At 35.5% G+C, this 21,699-nt stretch overlaps 1 protein-coding gene and 1 pseudogene across 1 annotated transcript in view; one reads left to right on the forward strand and one right to left on the reverse strand.

Annotated features, from left to right (window-relative positions):
- AGO3 (argonaute RISC catalytic component 3) overlaps nt 1–21,699 on the forward strand; it is a 119,082-nt gene that overhangs the window by 19,018 nt on the left and 78,365 nt on the right. The window contains exons 2-3 of the mRNA XM_024738807.1: nt 1,828–1,999; nt 19,210–19,330. Of these exons, the coding sequence (XP_024594575.1) occupies nt 1,828–1,999; nt 19,210–19,330 (293 nt within the window). The remainder of the gene's footprint in view (nt 1–1,827; nt 2,000–19,209; nt 19,331–21,699) is intronic.
- On the reverse strand, nt 4,192–4,676 carry LOC112395549 (60S ribosomal protein L21 pseudogene; annotated as a pseudogene).

Below are 21,699 nucleotides of genomic sequence, written 5' to 3' on the forward strand. Positions count from 1 at the left end.
AGATTAGGTATTATTTCCATTTTATAGATCAGGAAATAGAATTTCAGGGCTATTAATATTTAACAAAGGTCAAGTGGTTAGATAAATGGCAGAGCCAGAACTATGACCTAGTCTAGAATTACTCATTATTACCTATCTCAGTTTAGGATAGCAGGAAAGATTATGCCCTCAGAAAAGATCTTACAAATATATGAAAACAAAATTTAAAAATAAGTGATGCAGGTGGCACTTCAATATACGTTGATCCACAGTGAAGAAAAGTTGTTAATTATCTTTTTTCCTATTCTCTGGAAGAATTTGTTTAAGATTAGTATTATTTCTTTCCTTAAATGTTTGGTATATTTCTCTAGTGAAGTCATCTGGATCTGGAATTTTTTAGTGTGTGCATGTGTGTGAATATTTTTAATTGTGGACTTAATTTTTTCAGATAGTTACAGGACTTTTCAGATATTTTAAATGTACATTTATTTAGATAATATTTACTAACTGAATTTATTGTTTGAATTTTGTTTAACAAAGCTACAACATTTTGAGCTTCAAAAACTTAATGCTAGATATCACCTACGGTTTGTTTTTTTCTTAACTGTGATAAAATATATATAACATTAAATTTGCTATCTTAGCAATTTTTAAGTGTACAATTTAGTAGTAGTTAAGTACATACACATTGTTGTGCAACCAATCGCCAGAACCCTTTTCATTTTGCAAAACTGAAACTATACTCATTAAGCAACAATTCCTTTTTCTACCTTTTCCCCCAGCCCCTGGCAACCGCCCTTCTACTTTGTCTCTATGAATATGACTACTCTAGGTATTAATAAGTGGAATCATACAGTGTCTTTTTGTGACTGGCTTATTTCACTTAGCATGACCTCTACAAGGTTCATCTATGTTGTAGCATGTGTCAGGATTTCCTTCCTTTTTAAGGCTGATTGATGTCCCATTATAGGTTATACCAGATTTTCTTTATCCATTCATGCGTCAGTGGACACTTGGGTTGCTTCCACCTTTCGTCTATTGTGAATAGTACTGCTATGAGCATAGGTGTATAATTATCTTTTCAATACCCTGCTTTCAATTCTTTTGGGTTTATACCCAGAAGTAGATCATGGATCTACTAGATCGTATGGTAATTCTATTTTTAATGTTTTGAGGAACCACTGTACTGTTTTCCAAAACAGCTGCACCATTTTACATTTTATTTTATTTGAAAAGAGAACTTTTCAAATTTTATACGCTTTTGTGTACCAGTAAGCTGTATCTTTCTAGGACTTAGTCTATTTCATCATACTTTCAAATTTATTAACAATGTTTGTAATGTCTTCTGTATCTGTAGTGATACTGATAACTTTTTTTTCTGTTTATATTGGTCATTTAAGCCTTTTTTTCTTCTGTTATAAAAGTCACTGGAATTTATCAATTTTAGTTATCTTTTCAAATAATTGAGTTTGTTGTTCCTTTTTATTGTATATTGTTTTTATTTTGTTCATCTGCTCTTACCCTTCTTTAAGTTTACTTTGCTATTGGTTGCATACATTTTAGATACGATTTGTGCTTTGTTTATGCTCACCTGGGTTTGTGTGCTCCTTTCTACCCCTTCCAAAACAATTTTCCAGAGGTACCCAGTTTTTGTTTCTTTGTATGTTTGTTTTAATGAGGAAAGTAAAGTGGGGTGAAAGAAATTGGTGTTAGAAACCATGTCATCTTTCAGCACTAGGCTTCAAGCATTATCAGCTGTACTTAAAATTCTAACTTACTCTGGTTGACAAGATTATTAAATGCAGCTTGTAAGAGTGTGTCTCTCTTTTTTTTCCCCTTCCCTGGCAGGACCCGTTGGGGCCCAGCCCCTACTCATGGTGCCCAGAAGACCTGGCTATGGCACCATGGGCAAACCCATTAAGTTGCTGGCTAACTGTTTTCAAGTTGAAATTCCAAAGATTGATGTCTACCTCTATGAGGTAGATATTAAACCAGACAAGTGTCCTAGGAGAGTGAACAGGTAAGAATTCAGAGATCTTTTGCTTTTGGTATTTGTCTTTGCTTTAGAAATTATGTTTATCTTGTATATCTAAATAGCAATGATAATGTCTAACAGTTTGACCAAGAACAGATGGTAATTTGCTTTGAAATTGACTATACTTCAGAGGTGTGATGATGGGAAAAATCTACAAACAGCCTTGAAATTTTTCCATTATAACATAAATTCATATGTTTTCTCTGTGATAATAGAAAAGGTGCAGGTCATTTTTATGTGCTCTTGAAATCAGACTGAGCATTTTTTCCTTTGCTATTAGGTAATATTTATCGGTGCTTTCTTTTTTCTCCCCACCCCACCTCCACCTTATTTACCCCTTTCGTGATGTTCCCTTTAAGATGATGGTGGTTGTCATGGTTTCATGCCTTCTGTTCTCCTGATCCTCAACTCCTAACTGTTCCCTACTCTTTTATAGGAACAAGTATGTATGATATATAAAGATTTATCAATCTGCTTTCAATAAGCTTCTTTCACCTCCCCCAAATACTATGGATATGGATGTGGTTTAGATAATACAGGAACAGAAAAGGAATTTATGACGTGATGTATACCACAAAGGAGGGTTTTAAAAAAAAAATGACTTATGGACAAAATATTTAGAAAACAATGATGTTCAACTTAGCCTTTTAGTTTGTACTATCAAATACCCCAGCCTTTTCTTACTCAGTAAGTATTATTATTAAGAGCCTTCATTTAAAACGTAGATTCATTGCTGTCAAGAAATTTGTAATTTAGTAGAAGAAGAGATAAGACACATAAGAAATATGACGTGAATGAGCGCTAAGAGACTTTTTAAAAACATATAAAAGAAAGCCATCATATGAGTGTTATAATTAACATGTAATAAAGAGTTCTTTCTGAGGTCAGGAAGCAAGTTGTGGAGTATTACAAGTGGAGGAATCTTAAAATATCAACTAATCTGATGCCTTTTTGTTTTTTTTTTCCTGATACCTTTTTTGTAGCTGAAATCCAGAAAGGTTGAGAGACTTACTCAACAACATTTCTAATAGCAAAGGTGAGACCAGCACTCCAGAATCCTGACCTGATAGTCATTAAGAAATATTTGTAAAGCAAGAAGGAAAGGAATTGGGCTAATCTAAACAGTTGGTAGAACTGCAGATCATGTAATAAAGAGAACACTTTTTTTTTTTCTAAGGATGAGGCAGCAGTAATAAAGGTACAGCAATTGAGAAGAACCAGGTTTAGTGAGCCTAAGCCAGGCTTAAGGGGGAGGTTCTGGTCAGGTACTACAGTAAGCTACCATCTGTGAGTACATGACTTCCTAATCTTGCTGTAGCCTCCACCTCTTTCCTGAGCTTCAGACTTGACACCTGAATATCTATAAAGTGCTTCAAACACAGGTCAAAACAACTTATTCTCTCAATCCCCATCCCCACACTCCGCTCATACTACTATATTCTTTTCCTCTACCTAAATTCCCAAACTAGACCTTCCTTTTCCTCCTGTTGGTTATCAAGTCCTATTGCTTCTGTTTCAGAAATTATTCCCTAATTTGGCCTCTCTCCATCCATACTGCTACCACCTTGGTTTCAGACCCTTATTTGTTATCTAGACTATTGTAATGATCTTCAAATTGGTCTCCCCTAACATTTCTTTCTCTCCCCATTCTCGATAAGTATCCATACTTCTGGCGTAGTTATTCTTTTAAATAAGAAATCTGATTATATCACTCCCCTACTTTAAAATGTATTCAGCTCCCTATTGCCTACAGAATAATATCCCAAATTTAGTATAGCATACCTTTCTTAGTTTGGCCCTAACCTTTATCTTTTTTCATATTCTGCAACTCCTACCTGGAATGCCTTCTCTGCCCTTACCTAGAGCAAACTTCTATTATTTTTCAAGACAAACCTTTTGAGCTCCATAGTCAGATAGTAGTTCGTTCTTTTTTTCTTTTTCTTTTTTACAAATAATATTTGGCAGTTTATTAACCGGTGGAGTATATTGCACGACAAATTACCTCACATCTTTCAGGAAGAAAAACAACTAAATTTGAAAAGTAAAGACATCACCCACTGAATTCGGACACAGTTAAAATGTGCTTTAAATATTTCTTTGGGAGAAGGGACACAACACTTCTACTCAATTAAGAGAAACATATGTACAGTCCAGGTCTTTTGTTTTCTTTACGCCCATCATGCCATGAATTCATAGGTAATGGGTTCCAACAGTTCAGGCTCCTTTCCACTGGTTCTCATGAAGTGTGCTTCTCTGGGTGGAGCAGGCTGGCGCTTCAGCTGAACCCAAGTACCTTTCTCTTTGGCTTCCTTCTTTTTCTGATCGTTTTCCTTCACACATTTCAGAAAGCTGTCTTGGCTCTTAGAGTGCTTAATGTGCTTGATAGGCACATTAATTCTCTTGGCAAGAATCTTGCCCTTAACTTGTTTGTTTACAACGATGCCAACATTGTGCTAGGTAACACTGTAGACTCCTCCAGTTTTGCCATGGTAACATTTGTGGGGCATTGCTTATGGAACAGTGCCCATTCGCTTGACATCTACAATATCACTTTCTTCTTGATTCGCATGTATGTGGCCAAAGGAACAACTCCGTGTTTTCTAAAAGACCTAGAGAACATATAGCAAGTACCCCTCCTCCTTCCCTTTGTGTTGGTCATTTTGGTGAATTATTGGAAGATGGTGGTTCCAACCGAAAGGCCAGATGGTGGTTCATTCTACTATGACCTTGTAGTACTTGGTTGGTGTACACTTTCATTACAGTATTTTTAGTGCGTTATTTGTTACCCTCTTCTCTCAGTACAACCTCTTCATGAAAAGTAATATTCTTTATCATCATCTTTGTAGCCCTGATCTTAGCTCAATGATTGGCACATAATAAATACTCAGTAAAATGAATGAAATGCTTATAAAAGTAAAATGGGATGAGTGTGTTGGTAGGAGACGGGAAAGAGAACTGGACATTATAGAGGGCTTTGTATGCCTAGATATGGATTTTCAGTTCCCTACCCTTCTCTCCTAGGATATATAGGTTAGTCTTTATGTTAGTGTCCTTCTCTTTTGTCTGTCTTTGGGCTTACAGGGACCAACTGTCTCATGCTGCACTCTCAAATTCCCTTTTTCTTGTTTCTCAAAACGGGGGTGTTAATGTGTAAATTTGAATGAAGGATAATTCTGACCTTTCTGGTAGATGTTTACATTTTTAAAAGGCATTTATTAATCTAAGGAAGTCTCTTAACTGATAGAATGTCTAAGGCAGATATTTCTTAGCTGAATTCCTTATTATTGCCTCTTCACCTTGCCCTGCCTGAAAAAATTGCCCCTAACTTTAGCAGTATATAGTGAAGAATTCTTATACGTTATTTATTGAATAGGAAAATTATATGACGAAAATTTTAGAAAAACAAAATCACTTGAAGCCAAAATGGGATGGAATTGAGGAAGTGGTAGGAGTTGGAGGCTTGGGACTTAGAGGGATGTCAACCGAAATTTTTTTTAATATTTCAGATGAGTTATGAGGGACTAGGGCATTGGCAATAACATTGGGTAAAAAAGAACAAAATTGTTTATTAGATTTGTTCTTTTTCCTACCTTTTTTTTTGGTAGAGGAATAATCACGTGTTATATGTGTGTATATGAAGTTGCGTACCATAGAGTTTCACATGTAGATGCTCAACATGTTGGTTAAGTTTGGGAAGAAAATGTATATAATAAATTAGTGTGGTAAATTCTGGTTTTAACTTACAGTCCTTTTGGCATCCCTAATTGTATTTCATCTTTATGTTGCTTTGTCTTCTTACGTTATTTGTCAGTAGGAGTAAAGGATCTGCAATTTAGATGTTCCCAAATGGAAATTTTTTTTATCGTGTACCTTTTATTTGAGTTTTGATAGGAGCTATAGGACTTCCTTGGGACTCTAAAATTGGTGTTAACCAACTTTATACTTTGTTAATAATATTGATTTAATTTTATGTCAACATGCACAAAACTTATTCCCTTTATTTTCTTCAAAAGCCTAGCTTTTGTCTTCACTTTTTGCAATATCATGTAATTAGTTAAAATTGTTGGTGGGCTTCCTAAATTGGTTCAGTTCTTACACTTCAACAACTAGAATTCTAGAAGTTAGAAGAAACTAAATAGAACTTTACAATTCCTTTTCAATATGAACTAAACAGTTATGGGCCAAAATGCAGCAGTATTTAAATCAACACATATGAGGTTTCTCTTGTCCATATGCCACATGCTCAAATATTTGGCACTGTGGCATTAATCATAATAGTAGAATGATGTATTGCAGCCAAACAAGTTTCCACTTTAGTCAGAAGAGTTTTTTTGGACAAAATATCCAGGAAATGCTTGTGAATCATCTTGTGAGTCAATTTTTCTACTTTAGACTTTCTGTCTGTTGCCTTTTTTATCCTTTCCTCACTTCTTTGGGGAGTGTGTGTCTATGTGTTTCTTTTTTTCCCAATTTAATGATTTGATTATAAAATCATCATTAGTTAAAAGAGCATGTAAAGCAGATTTCAGATGTTTTTTGTTTTTTTTTAACAAGTGAATGGTCTTAAAAATTAATTTCTAGAAATATTATGACCTAAAGTATAAAATCTGTAACTTGAGATTTTTATGCTAGTTTGTCCAGCTAACTAAATATATATGAGGATAAACCATGAATAGACTGTTCCATATTTATTCAAAATTGTTAAATAGTGAAATAGATGGGGAAAGTTGTGTACGCAGCATGATTATAAATATAAGATCTCCTTGCATAAAGATTTGAAGGAATGTTGAAATAGTTGGTAATAGATTGTGATCGAAGTTTTTGGTTTAATTTTCTTTTACAAATTAAGCATTATCTTATAGTCATTGTACTAGTATGATTGCTGTTACTATTCTATTATGATTAATGACATAGTGCTGAGTGTGCATAGTGCATATGGATGTAATGTAATTCTAATGATTGAATCTTAGAAGGAAAAAATCTATATTGATACGATTTTGGCTTTTAAATAGAAATAGCAAGTCAGAGTGTTTGAAGAAACTCTCTTCTACTGTTATTAGGAATATTATTGGCATAGTGTAATAACAGGGTAGTGTGCCAAGAAAGGGATATTCTTTTTTTTCTTTTTAACACATTGGGTTTTTTTGTTTGTTTGTTTTCTTTTCTTTTCTTTGGCTGCTTTGAGTCTTCGTTGCGGTGCGTGGGCTTCTCACTGCAGTGGCTTCTCTTGTTGCAGAGCACGGCCTCTAGGTGCGCGGGCTCAGTAGTTGTGGCTCGTGGGCTTAGTTGCTCCACGACACGTGGGATCTTCCCAGACTAGGGATCAAACCCGTGTCCCCTGCATTGGCAGGTGGACTCTCAACCACTGCGCAACCAGGGAAGTACAGGACATTCTTTTTTTAAATAACATCCTTATTGGTATAAAATTCACATACTACACTATTCACTCATTTAAAGTGTGCAAGTCAGTGGCATTTAGTATGTTCACAGTGTACAACTGTGAACACTGTGGACAACTGTCACTGCAGTCATACTTTAGAACATTTTGTCCTCCACCAAAGAAATCCCATACTCACTAGCAGTCACTCCCCATTGCCTCCCTCCCTGCAGTCCCTGCCCAACACTAATCTACTCTCTGTCTCTGTAGATTTGCCTTTTCTGGACATTTAAATATAAATAGAATCATACAATATGTGGCCTTCTGTGTGACCGACCTCTTTCATGTCACGTTTTTTTTTTTTTGTGGTATGCAGGCCTCTCACTGATGTGGCCTCTCCCGTTGCGGAGCACAGGCTCCGGACACACAGGCTCAGCGGCCATGGCTCACGGGCCCAGCCGCTCCGCGGCATGTGGGATCTTCCCGGACCGGGGCACGAACCCGTGTCCCCTGCATCAGCAGGCGGACTCTGAACCACTGCGCCACCAGGGAAGCCGCATTTCACGTTTTCACATTATGTTGTAACATGTATTAGTACTTCATTCCTTTTTATTGCTTAATGATATTCCATTGTATGGATATTTTGTGTATCAGTTCATCAGTTGGTGGACATGTGAGTTGTTTACACATTTTGGCTCTTAATTATACTGCTATGCACATTCATGTACAGAATTTTGTGTGGGATGTGTTTTCATTTCTCTTGAGTGTATTCCCAAGAGGGGAATCGTATGGTAACTCTGTGTTTAACCTTTTGAGGAACTGCCAGACTCTTTTCTAAAGTGGCTGCATCATTTTACATTTCCGTTAGCAGTGTGTGGTGATTCCAGTTTCTCTACATCCTCATTAACATTTATCTGTCTTTTTGATTATAGCCATCATAGTGACTATTAAGTAGTATCTCATTGTTACTTTGATTTGCATTTCCCTGATGGCTAGTGATATTGACCATATTTTCGTGCACTTATTGGCTATTTGTATATTTTCAGAGAAATGTCTATTCAGGTCTTTTGCCCATTTTTAAATTGGATCATTTGCCTTTTTGTTACTGAGTCGTAGGAGTTCTTTATACCTTATCAGATAAGATGATTTGCAAAAATTTTCTCCCTTTCTGCACCTTGCCTTTTTACTTCCTTTAAAAAATTTTTTTCTTTTAATTGAAATATAGTTTATTTACAGTATTATATTATTAGTTTCAGGTATACAAAATAGTGATTTGATATTTAATAATTATATTCCATACAAAGTTATTATAAAATATTGGCTATATTCCTTGTGCTGCCTTTTCAATTTCTTGATGGTATCCTCTGAAACACAAACATTTTTCATTTTGATGAAGTCCAATTATTTTTTTCTTTTGCCGGCTGTTCTTTTGGTGTCTTATCTGTAGAGGGGTATACTTCTGATTAAAATGATTTAGAAGACATACACCAGAAAACACTGCCGGTGAAAATCAAATGGTATAGTTTTGAATGTTTAGCTATCTTGGGGAAACTATATCATGCAAAATATGTCAGTTAAAAAAAAAAAGCAAGTTTTATTTTCCTTGTTAGTCGTTAGTCACTTGGAAGATAGGAAAGCTAATAGATGGTGATTATTTCAAATCTCAAGATTCTTTTAAAGTAGCATTTAAATAAATTAGTAGAAATTAACCTTTTGGCTAATATTCCTACAATATATTTGAAATTCAAAGATAATCTTATAAATAAATATATGTCTAAACATCAGGGTAGGTAGGGTTTTTTCCTAATATCTATCTATTTGTGTAAATTTAAATTACAATAACAGCTGTATAGTATTCCATTGTAGGATGTGCCTTGACTTGTTTACTTCTAGTATGCTCCATTTTTTTTTCTCAGGCTGAGTTAAATTAATTTAAAGCAGTTATCTGAATGTACCATATTATTGTACCAAAGCAGAATGCTATTAGTACTAGATTTCAGGATATATGGATCCTGACTAGAACTATAATTCTAAAGCCTGCAGTAACTTTTAAAAAGATCATTTTTAAAAACTTCCTTATGTTTTCATTAACTGTTTAACTTATTGTGCCCCTGTTTGTGTCAGGCACTGTGCTAAGTTCTGGAGATAACAAGATAAATAAGACATGATTCCTGCCAAGGATTATATAGTCTGTATAGAGTGACAAGTTCTGTGAGATGTGCAGTATATGCTGTGATAAAAGATTCCTGCTTTTGGTTAGCGAGGAAGATAGGGTACATGACATTGTTACCTGAGCTGAATAGTTACCCAGTGGACTAGGGGAAAGAATAATCCATAGAGAGAGAGCATGAGCAAAGGTGTGACATGTTTATGTAACAGAAATAGGCCAGTATAAATAGAGTAGCTAGAGTCTGAAAAAGTTGGCCAGCAAGTAGGTTATAAAGGATCTTAAATCCATGCCAAGGCTTGTGAATTCAGAAAGAGTAGAGAGCCACTGGAGGCTTTTGAGCAAATGAGGAACACCTATATTTAAAAGCATTTCTTTCTTTCTTTCTTTTCAGTGTTTTTTTTTTTTAATTGGATTATAGTTGAGTTACAATGTTGTCTTAGTTTCTGGTGCTCAGCAAAGTGATTCAGTTTTTTTATATGTGTGTGTGTGTGTGTATTCATTCTTTTTCATATTCTTTTCCATTATGGTTTATTACAGAGTACTGAATATAGTTCCCTGTGCTATACAGTAGGACCTTGTTGTTTATCTATTCTATATATAATAGTTTGCGTCTGCTAGTCCCAAACTCCAGTCCAACCCTCCCCTCCACCCTCCCCCTTGGCAACCACAAGTTGTTCTCTATGTCTGTGAGTCTGTTTCTGTTTCGTGGATAAGTTCATATGTCTCTTTTTTTTTTTCTTTTGCTGTACCACGCAGCTTGTGGGATCTTAGTTCCCCGACCAGGGATTGAACCCAGGCCCTCAGCAGTGAAAGCGCAGAATCCTAACCACTGGACTGCCAGGGAATTCCCATATGTGTCATATTTTAGATTCCATGTATAAGTGATATCATATGGTATTTGTCTTTCTCTTTCTGACTTACTTCGCTTAGTATGATAGTATCTAGGTCCATCCATGTAGCTGCAAATGGCATTATTTCATTCTTTTTAATGGATTAGTAATATTCCATTGTATATATACCACATCTTCTTTATCCATTCATCTGTCGATGGACATTTAGGTTGTATCCATGTCTTGGCTATTGTAAATAGTGCTGCACTGAACATAGGGGTGCATGTATCTGTTCGAATTATAGTTTTGTCTGGGTATATGCCCAGGAGTGGGATTGCTGGATCATATGGCAGCTCTGTTTTTAGATTTTTGAGGAACCTCTATGCTATTCTCCATAGTGACTGCACCAATATACATTCCCACTCACAGTGTAGGAGGGTTCTATAAAAGCATTTCTAGGGAATTCCCTGGTGGTCCAATGATTATGACTCCATGCTTTCACTGCCGAGGGCATAGGTTCAATCCCTGGTCAGGGAACTAAGATCCTGCAAGTGGCATGATGCAGCCAAAAAAAAAAGAAGCATTTCTAATGGCAGTGGGGAGAATGAATTAGAGAAGAGAAAGACCAGGGTCGTGGAGAACATTTGGAAGGCGATTGCAGTAGTCTTCAAACTTTTGATCATGCATCCCTATTAGTTAAAACATACTTACCCATGCATTTAACAATAAATAAATAAATAAATAAATATATATATATATATATATATATACACACACATATATATACACACACACGCACACATTTAAAAATCTTTAATTTATGGACATGTACTACTATTCTAACATTGCATAACTATAGAAAAATTAAAGGTGGGAAACAATATTTTGAAATAAACTATTTAAGAATAGATTTAGTAATCTGACATGTTCTGATTACTGTACCAAAACCTGATAGAATATGTGCCACACACTTCAACGGAAATAAGTTACAACATGCTGAAGATGCATGAATGAGTGGGAGTTCCACTGTTAACTCTTATGTTGCAGAACTCCCATTATTCTCTTTGGATTCCTTATGTACCTACATATGTTACACCTAATCGTCAGATGTGGACTAAATGAGGATACCAGTGTCAATCCCTATTCATGAATTTTAGTCCATCTCAATTTGTAATTGTTAGATGAAAATTAAATATAAATACTTCTAACCATTTTTTCTCATACTCCAGCATAGTCACTAGCACCTCTAATACTTTTTTTTTAATATTTATTTATTGGCTGCGTTGGGTCTTAGTTGCAGCACACGGGATCTTTTGTTGCGGTGCGCGGGCTTCTGTCTAGTTGTGACTCGTGGGCTCAGTTGCCCTGCGGCATGTGGGATCTTAGTTCCCCGACCAAGGATCGAACCCGCATCCCCTGCATTGGAAGAGGGATTCTTAACCACTGGGCCACCAGGGAAGTCCCCTATTTTTTTTAATTTGTAGTATAGTTGATATACAATATTAGTTTCTGGTGTATGACATAGTGATTCAGTATTTTTGCAGATTATGCTTCATTATAAGTTATTACAAGATAATGGCTATAATTCCCTGTGCTATGTAATATATCCTTGTTGGTTACCTATTTTGTATATAGTACTTTATATCTGTTAATCCCATAGCCCTAATTTGTTCCTCCCCCCTCTTCACTCCCCTTTGGTAACTGAAGTTTGTTTTCTATAGCTGTGAGTCTGTTTCTGTTTTGCATATACATTCATTTGTATTATTTTTAAGATTACACATATAAGTGATATCATACAGTATTTGGTCTCTGTCTGACTTATTTCACTAAGCGTAATATTCTCTAGGTCCATTCATGTTCCTGCAAATGGCAGAATTTCATTCTTTTTAATGGCTGAGTAATATTCCATTCTGTGTGTGTGTGTGTGTGTGTGTACACACATACACCACATCTTTATCCATTCATCTGTTGATGGGCACTTGGATTGATTCCATGTCTTGGCTATTGCAGATACTGCTGTTATGAACATCGTGGTGCTTGTATCTTTTCAAATTCGTGTTTGGTACCTACTTTTTTAGATTAGAGATCGTGTGTTCTAAGACTTAACTAATAGCAGTGGCAGGGCGGTGGAGCAAAGGCTTAGATGTAAGATTTAGAAGAAGAATGAATAATTTAGGTGTGTAGAGAAAGGGAAGAGATAAGAATGGCTTCATAGTTCCTTGCTTGTACAATGTTGATGGCTTTAACAGAAATACAGATGGTGAAAGGACCAAGTTTTTTTATTTTCTCTTGACTATTTGGAGGTTGAATTGTGTGAGAAACATCAAAATGGATAAGTTCAATAGATTATTGGAAATAAGCGCCTAGAGCTCAGGAAATAAGTCAAGATTGAGATTTGAGATGTGTCAGCATATAGGTGATAGTTAAAAGCTAGGGAGAGTGTGTAGCGTCAGGATAAGAAAACTGAGACTAGATCTCTGGGGATACTATTGTTTCAGGTTGCCAGTGAAGACACTTAGAGATTGCAAAGGTAGGAGAACCAGGACAAAGTAAAAGCTGTTTCAGAGAAAGTAAAGGACGGATTGTGATTTTCAAGGATTGATCACAGTGGCAAATGCTAAAAGAAGCGAGGAACGTAGAGACTGAAAAGAGGCTACGTCTATTAAGAAGTCAATGGTGGCCTGAGGGAGAAGTGTTCTAGAGGAGAATTGTTAGTATAAGCCACATTGAGTTAAAAATCGATTGCTCAGTCTAAAGTAATCTATCAGTTGTTTGTGAATACTAGAAATGGTTACTAGATTAGCTAGTGTGGTTATATAAGATTATGAAAGAATTCACACCCATATGAATTAGCAGTGAAGATAGTTTATGGTAAAATGCTCTGATGTACTACAAATTTTATAAGGTATTAAAAAGTTGATCTAAAGTATAACTCCTTTCTCCTCTACTCTGCATCTTTAAACTTTAACTTGATGCAAAGGTATGGCTACCTTCTCTGCTACTTAGTACAGAGTTATGAAGATAAATTAGAGGTTAGAAGGATACTAGGAGAGGCTGTCAGCTGTTTTCACTGTGTTTTATAAACCTCTGGGTGATTTTAGCATCTTGTTATACCTTAGCAATCTTCCTTTGTTCTGTCTGTATTATAGTGGCAGGTTAATTTATTGTAGCTGGGAATATTAAACTAAGGTGAATAGTCACTTTTAGAGGAAAATACTATTTTACATCTTCTCCTAAAGACTAAAATAATATTTCCCATTCTACCTTTTGGGAGCAGAGAATTAAGAGGTACCTAAAACGAGGTGAAGATGGGTCTCTGTGAGTTTATAGTAACAATTAACAGGAAAATAATTTCCTCTCCTTTTTACGTTAAAGTTTCCCTCTCCTACCATTTTTCTGCTGTATGAGTCAGGTGGTAAAGTGGAACTTACTGAAAACAATATTAAATTTTACTTTACAGTCTGTGCACCAGAGCATGATGGAGTCAAAAGACTTGGTACCAGAATATAGGAAGTGGTGGTTGAGGTAAGAGTGGGAAGGTAGGCTGTTAGCCCTGTGTAAGACCTAATGTACTCAGGGAGGTTCCATTTTTGTAGTGATTGCCAGATATTCTTCAGGATTTTAAAATTCTGTCCTGAGGTTCTACAAAAATGCATCATATTATTCTCTGCAAGAATTCTTCTCTCTTCAGACTAAGGTTATTAGTAAAAGGAAGCTACTAAAGATTGGTTAGAAGTTCTTATACCCAGTTACTCAGATTTTCTTTCCCAAATTTCTTTCCTACATACTGCTTTAGAAGTTAAAATATTTTATGTATTTTGGTTTTGGTAGCTTTACTTTTTATTGTAAGCTAAGAAGCTGGCTTAACAGTACACACTTAAAATGTTATCCTGAAATTAATACATTTGAACAAAAGATTCCTCCCCCCATTGTTCATTGTTATAATAAAAGACTAGTGCTCCACAAACTACAATGTAGGGAAAATTCAGTTCACAGTTTCTGTTAATTAGCAGAATTCATTGTTTGTATTATTTACTATATTTGATGCTACTGCATTGTAATGTACGTTTGTTGTTAGGAAGACTTCCATACCTCAGTATCATTCTTGAAGTACAATTTTGAGATAATTATGCTTAAATTTTTATATAAAAACAGTATGATACGTATTTACCATTTTCCCCCAAGGTACTTTCACTAATATCCTGCATTGTCCCTATAACAGCCCTGAGACTATTATCTCATTTTTATTGATAAAGGAGCTAAATTCAGAGAGGCCAAGTAAATTTCCCAACAATTTAGTGGCAGAGTGGGACTAAAAACTCATGTCTACTTATTTTTTCTCCAGTACATATGTTACCACATATTTTAAAGGCTCCTCAAGTTGGCCATTTCTCAGTTCAAACTTTCTTCATAATATAGTGAGTACCTTTGCTGCTACAGCTGACTAGATGACTAGATAAATTACTGTTTTAGAGAGTTTTTCCTCTAGTTTCACATGCCTGCCTGATGAATATTCTAATAAACTACGCTTTGCTATAGTATCATTTGAGATAAAAAATGACAAGTTGGGCTTCCCTGGTGGTGCAGTGGTTGAGAGTCCGCCTGCCGATGCAGGGGACGCGGGTTCGTGCCCCGGTCCGGGAGGATCCCACATGCCGTGGAGCGGCGAGGCCCGTGAGCCATGGCAGCTGAGCCTGCGCGTCCGGAGCCTGTGCTCCGCAACGGGAGAGGCCACAGCAGTGAAAGGCCCGCGTACTGCGAAAAAAAAAAAAGACAAGTTGCAGTTCCTGCATTTGTCATTTTGTTAATTTGCATAATAAAGTGCCATTAAAAGTCTAAATATATCATTTAATTATATCATATTAGTAAGAGGTTAAAGTTAAAATTGCCCAGTGTACATAGAATTCTAATACCATTCTGTAAAGGCTCAGAAGCCTTAACTTCAAATCAATATTTAGTGTAATTGTTTATAAAGGAGTTTCTGTATCTGATGCTATGATCTGCAGTTTCATTATTTGATATTCTCTTAATTAAATTTTGCTGTTAGAGGGGATTGTAGATATTATTCATTTCAATCTTCTAGTCGGTATCTTCTCTGACATAAGTGCTTTTTGAACAATTCTAGCAAGGATGAACTCAGGTACTTTATGAGATAGTGTAATCCACTCGTGAATAACTCTGGTGGTTAGCAAATGTTGGAAATTTTTGTTCCAAAATCTAGCTCCTTATATTTTCCAGCTATTTGTCCTAATTCTGTCCTCCCATACAAGGAAGATACTCTACTCAGTTTTTCACATGACAGTCTGTCAAAATAGCTGAAGACTTCTCTAATTTCCTTTGACTCTTTCCTATTCTAGACTAAGAGTCCTTAATTTGATTTATTTTTGCTCATATTATGTGAGTTTCTATCAGGATTACCTTTTTATGATTATATTTCATTTGTTAAGGTCTTAAGTTTTTTCCAAATTGAACAGAGTACTCCAGAGTTTGAAATGACCTGTGTAATATTTGATGGGATGGTTACCTGCCTTATACTGGGTATTTAAATATATACAACCTGAGTTCTTTAATTCTGAAGAAACTACATCACAGTATTAGTTGATTTTGGATTTATAGTCACCTAAAGCCCCTTTGCAGGAGAGCAGTGGGTAAGTTTAGATCCTCTAATTTGTTCTTATTGCAGTTGAACTTTTCAAACATAAGTGTTTAGACTTTACAGTTACCCGTATTATGTTTCATCTTCTTTTATTTTGTTTATTGTGGTAGTTTGTCAGTAGCTTTTAATACACTAATTTGTTTTTAGCATACTAGCCTTGTCTCTCGAGTTTGTATTATTTGAGGGTTTCTTAACCAACAGATTTTTAAAAAAATAAATTTATTTATCTATTTTTGGCTGGGTTGGGTCTTTGTTGCTGTGTGCGAGTTTTCTCCAGCTGTGATGAGCTGGGGGGTGGGCCCCTCCTCGTTGCGGTGCACGGCTTCTCACTGCGGTGGCCTCTGTTTGTTGCGGAGCACGGGGCTGTAGGCGCGCGGGCCTCAGTAGTTGTGGCTCATGGGCTCAGTAGTTGTGGCGCCCGGGCTTAGCTGCTCCGCGGCATGTGGGATCCTCCCGGACCAGGGCTCGAACCCGTGTCCCCTGCATTGGCAGGCGGATTCTTAAACACTGCGCCACCAGCGAAGTCCCAACAGATTTTTTTGATTGTTTACTATATGTAGGGCACTAGATATGTTTCTTTTCCTTATTGTATTGATAGTTTGGGGCAGTGGGAGAGGACTCGAAATTTATTTTGAATAAATGTTTCCATGAATTTCCAAGTTATTGATATCTTAGAGAAAGAAAAGGAACTTGCCCTACCCCGCATTACAACATAATAAAACACTCCAGTAATCATGAAAACATATGATACTGGTCCAAGAACAGACAAGGAGACCACTGGGACAGCATAGAGAACTCAGATCAGAACTTAATAAGATAAACTGGCATTATAAATTGATCAGTTAAATATAGATTGTTTAGTAGATGGTGTGGGAAGACTGGTAGGGAGAAAAATAAAATTGAGTTCTTACATAATACTGTTTATAAAGAAGAACCTCATGGATTAGTGACCAACATAATATAGATAAAATTATAGAGTTAATGAAACATAGTACATCTTTGTGAGTTAATATTTGCAAATTATTTCTTAAAACCTTAAAAGCATGAAACCATAAGGTGAAAGAACGATTAATTTGATGATACAGCATTAAAAATTTCAGTTCAGTAAATACATGGACATTGTTAACAGGTAGGTAACATTTGGGGGAAAGATATTTGCAACAACTAAACCTGTTAAATGAATTAACATTAGAATATCAAAGAAGCTCCTTCAATTCAACAAGAAAACTGGGACCCCAATACACAATGAACAAAGGAAACAAACAGGGAATTCACAAAAGAAGAAACACAAATAATGAAGGGATGCTCAAATTCATTAGTAATAAGAGAAATCTAAATAAAACAAGCTTTTAGTTTTACCCACTGGGCTAGCAAAAATTAGAAAGCAAAGCTGGATAATGCCAAATCTTGTCTGGGATGTAGGGAATTAAGAACCTCCAGGAGGATTGTTCAGTGCAGCCATTCTGCAGAGCAGTTTGGCAGTTCTTCATCATTTAGTTGATAAAATTCACTTGGACCTAACAGTTTTGTTCCTGGTTATATATAGCCGGAGATTAATTCTCACACAAGTTCATAAGGGGACATAGAAGGGGATATTGCATTGTAGCATTGTTTTGGTGGCTGACTGTTCTCTGAGTCTGTATTGCTGGGAGAGTAAGTAGACAGCATGTGGAGTACTTTGCATCACAAGGAACTAAGTGTCCCACAGCAACGTGAACAGATTTTAAAAACCTAGTGCAGAGGGTAAAGTTAGGAATATATACAAACAGAAGAATGTTTATCAAACACATTAGAAAAAATAACTTATTGGGAAGAATGGGAATAAGAAATGAATATGGAAGGAAAGAAATCAATTAGTTAGAAGAGGAGTCTTATATAGATGAATGATGCTAATGTGGCATGAACTGAGGAGCATGGTTAACTTAAGCTTTTGTACCTGGAGAATAAAAGTGGGGTTTGGAGACTCATTTGGCAGTGGGATATAAGTTGGGCCGGAGAAGAAAAAATTAAAGGCATAAAAAACAAGAAACTTAAAATAATTCAGGTACTAGAACATGAGGTTTTAATTTAGGATGATGGTAATTGGGAATGGAAAGTAGAAGAGTGGTGCAAGAAATACTTGCAAAATAAAATTGAAAGGCGGGGAAATAGAAATTTTGAGCATTTGGAAAACTCCTCTGGGTATCAAATCAGCTTAATTATTTTGTTCCAGAAAATGCTTTTTTCTCTCCTTTCTCTTCTGCTTCACTGGGCTAGAATTGAATTTTTTTCCCATTCTTTTAAATGTATTGTAAATTATACCAGTACTATGTGAGTGTACTGTCATTGTAATATATTTAGATTGTGTAAACAAAATAAAAAATCATTCTTCTCTTCACTTTTTCTCCAGAGGTAACTAACCACTGTATCTGTTTGGTACATACCCTTCTAGATATCTTTCCACTGCTTTTACAAATTATGTGTACATAAATATAAATATTGATGTGTGGATATTTGGTATTATTCTCTCTGTAGTCTGCAAATTTTTAAAAATGTCTAAAAAAGCTTTAATATCATTCCATGTAAGTATATAGGATAAAAATGTTTGCTGGGTAAAAAAATGGAGGTTTCAAAATATCCTTACTGGCTAGATACCATTGGAAGAATGGGTGGGTAGAGCAATGGGGCGGGTGCAGGATACAGGTGTGTTTATTGCTCTTAAAATCTCACAGTCTAGTAGAAGTGAAGTATATAATAATAATTATAATACAGTGAAGAAAGTGTTCTAATAGATATATGTACTAGGTGCTATTTGAGCACAAAGGAAAGAGCATCATATTCTTTGATAAAGAGAGGTGAATGTGTCAGGTAGTGCTTAGAGATGGTGAAAGGGATTTTGGATCAGTTTATAAGGATAATATTTTGCAGGTCAACTGTGTCCCAAAATGATTAAGTAATTCACTGGATTCATTCTTCTCTGTCTTTTGTGAAATTCATATCATCCCTTCCAGAAATCAATCTTTCTGGTATCCTAAGCCATGGTCCTGAAAACAAAATCTTTACCATGTATGATTATCTATTAGAATTTGGACAGCTTTAAATAGTGTAAGAAATTACTTTAGGTAAGATTTTTGTATTTCATCATGCAGAGGATTATATGAATGCATTTTTTCCCTTTTTTAGGGAGGTGGTTGACTCAATGGTTCAGCATTTTAAAGTAACTATATTTGGGGACCGTAGACCAGTTTATGATGGAAAAAGAAGCCTTTACACAGCCAATCCACTTCCTGTGGCAACTACAGGGGTAAGATGCATTCCTTTATCAGAAAGCTATACTTCTGCAATGTTTTTTAAATGCACTTATTGCCATTTTATTGTAGTCTATATATGTATCATTTATCTATTGTAACTTTTTATTTTGAAATAATTTCAAACTCAAAGAAGAGTTGTAAGAATCATGCAGAGAACTCATGTATACCCAGATTCATCAGTGTTCTTAAAAGTTTGCCCCATTTGTTTTATCATTCTCTTTCCTTTCTCTTTTACTTTCTTTGTATCTATAGAGACAGCTATATATAGAGATACATATACATACTTATTTCTTCCTGGACCATTCAAGAGTAGGTTTTATACATTATGCCCTTTAATGTGTTTTTCCTAAGAGCAAGGATAAAAACCATAGTACAGTTACCAACTTCCCTAAATTTTACATTGATATATTTTTGTCTAATCTGCCCCTATTCCATTTTTGCCATTTATTCCAATGATGTCCTTCAGCATTTTTTTTTTCCCTTTAGTACAGAATCCAATCCAGGTTCCTGAATGTATTTAGATGTTACATCTTTTTAGTCTTCTTTATTCTGGAACAATTTCCCAGCCTTTTTTTTTTTTTTCTTCTTTTATAACATTAACATGGTTGAAGATTACAGGCAGGTTATTTTGTAGGATGTCCCTCTGTGTTTTTCTGGTGCTTCCTCTTGGTTAGATTCTGAGTAAGCTTTTTTGGCAGGAATATTACGTAAGTGTTCTTTCCTTAATAGTGCATCATATCAGGAGGCACATAATATGTATTTGTTCCATTAACGGTGATGTTAACTTCGATCACTTGGTTAAGTTGGTATCTGCCAAGTTTCTCCTTTCAAGTTACTCTTCTTTCTTTTGTGGGGAGATCGTATTTTTTAAAATTGTGGTAAAATACACATAACACAAAGTTTATCATCTGAGCCATTTTTAAGGTATGGTTCAGGGTCAAAGTACATTTACAACCATCACCATCATCCATCTCCATCTTGTAAAACTGTAACTCTGTACACATTAGACACTTAACTCCCCATCTTCCCTCCCCTCAGGCCCTGGCAACCACCATTCTACTTTCTGTCTTTATGAATTTGACCTCACTTAGTACCTCATATAAGTGGAATCATAGTGTTTTGTCTTTTGTGATTGGCTTATTTCACTTAGCATAGTATCCTCAAGGTTAATCCATGTTGTGACATGTGTCAGAATTTCCTCCCTTTTTAAGGCTGAATAGTATTCCATCGTATGTATATACTACATTTTACTTATCCGTTCATCTGTTGATGGACACTCGGGTTGCTTTCCCATTTGAACATAGATTTACTCTAGGGACCTCGTATAAGTGGAACCATACAGTATTTGTCCTTTTGTGACTGGATTATTTTACTTAGCATAATGTCCTCAAGGTTCATTCATGTTGTCACATGTGTCACAATTTCTTTCCTTTTTAAGATTGAATAATATTCCATTGAATGTATATAACGCATTTTGTTTATCCATTCATCCACTGATGAACACCTTTTGGCTATTGAAAATAATGCAACATGGGTGTATAAATCTCTCTTCTAATGCCTGCTTTCAGTTCTCTTGTGTATATACCTAGAAGTGGAGTTGCTGGATCATATAAATGATAATTGTATTTTTAGTGTTTTGGGAAACCACCATACTGTTTTCCATAGTGACTATACCATTTTATGTTTCTACAAACAGTGGACAAGGGTTCCAAATACTTCACACCCTTGCCAACATTTGTTGTTTTCTGAATTTTCGATAGTTGTCATCCTATTGGGTGTGAGGTAATATCTCATTGTGGGTTTGATTTTTATTTACCTAATGACTAATAATGTTGAGCATCTTTTCATATGCTTATGGGCCTTTTGTGTATCTTCTTTGGAGAAATGTGTATTCAGCTTCTTTGCCCATTCTTTAATTGGGTTATTTGATTTTATTGTTGTTGATGAGTTTTAGGAATTCTTTATGTGTTCTCATGGGATATATGTTTTGGAATATTTTCTCACATTCCATAGGTTGCCTTTTCACTATGTTGATTGTGTCCTTTGATGCACCAAAGTTTTTACTTTTTATAAGGGAGATACTTTTAAGAATCCCATTTCTCTTTAGACTTTTTTAGTAACTGATGATTCTTGCTTGGAAGGTTTATTATTATCTAGTAATGGTGATTTTCTAATTCTGTCATTCCTTCTACATTAATCATTGTTATTCTACTGTAAGGGAGCACATTTTCATCTCTTCTAGTTCTTTATCCTTATTTATTTGCCCAAATTGTCCCAGATTTTGCCTGTGGCAGCCCCTTTAAGTTGGTTCCTGTGTGCTTTTGTCATGACACATTTTTTTTTTTTTTTTTTTTTTTTTTTT

This window comes from Neophocaena asiaeorientalis, unplaced genomic scaffold (assembly GCF_003031525.2).
Source record: "Neophocaena asiaeorientalis asiaeorientalis breed wild unplaced genomic scaffold, Neophocaena_asiaeorientalis_V1.1 scaffold106, whole genome shotgun sequence".
NCBI lineage: Eukaryota > Metazoa > Chordata > Mammalia > Artiodactyla > Phocoenidae > Neophocaena > Neophocaena asiaeorientalis.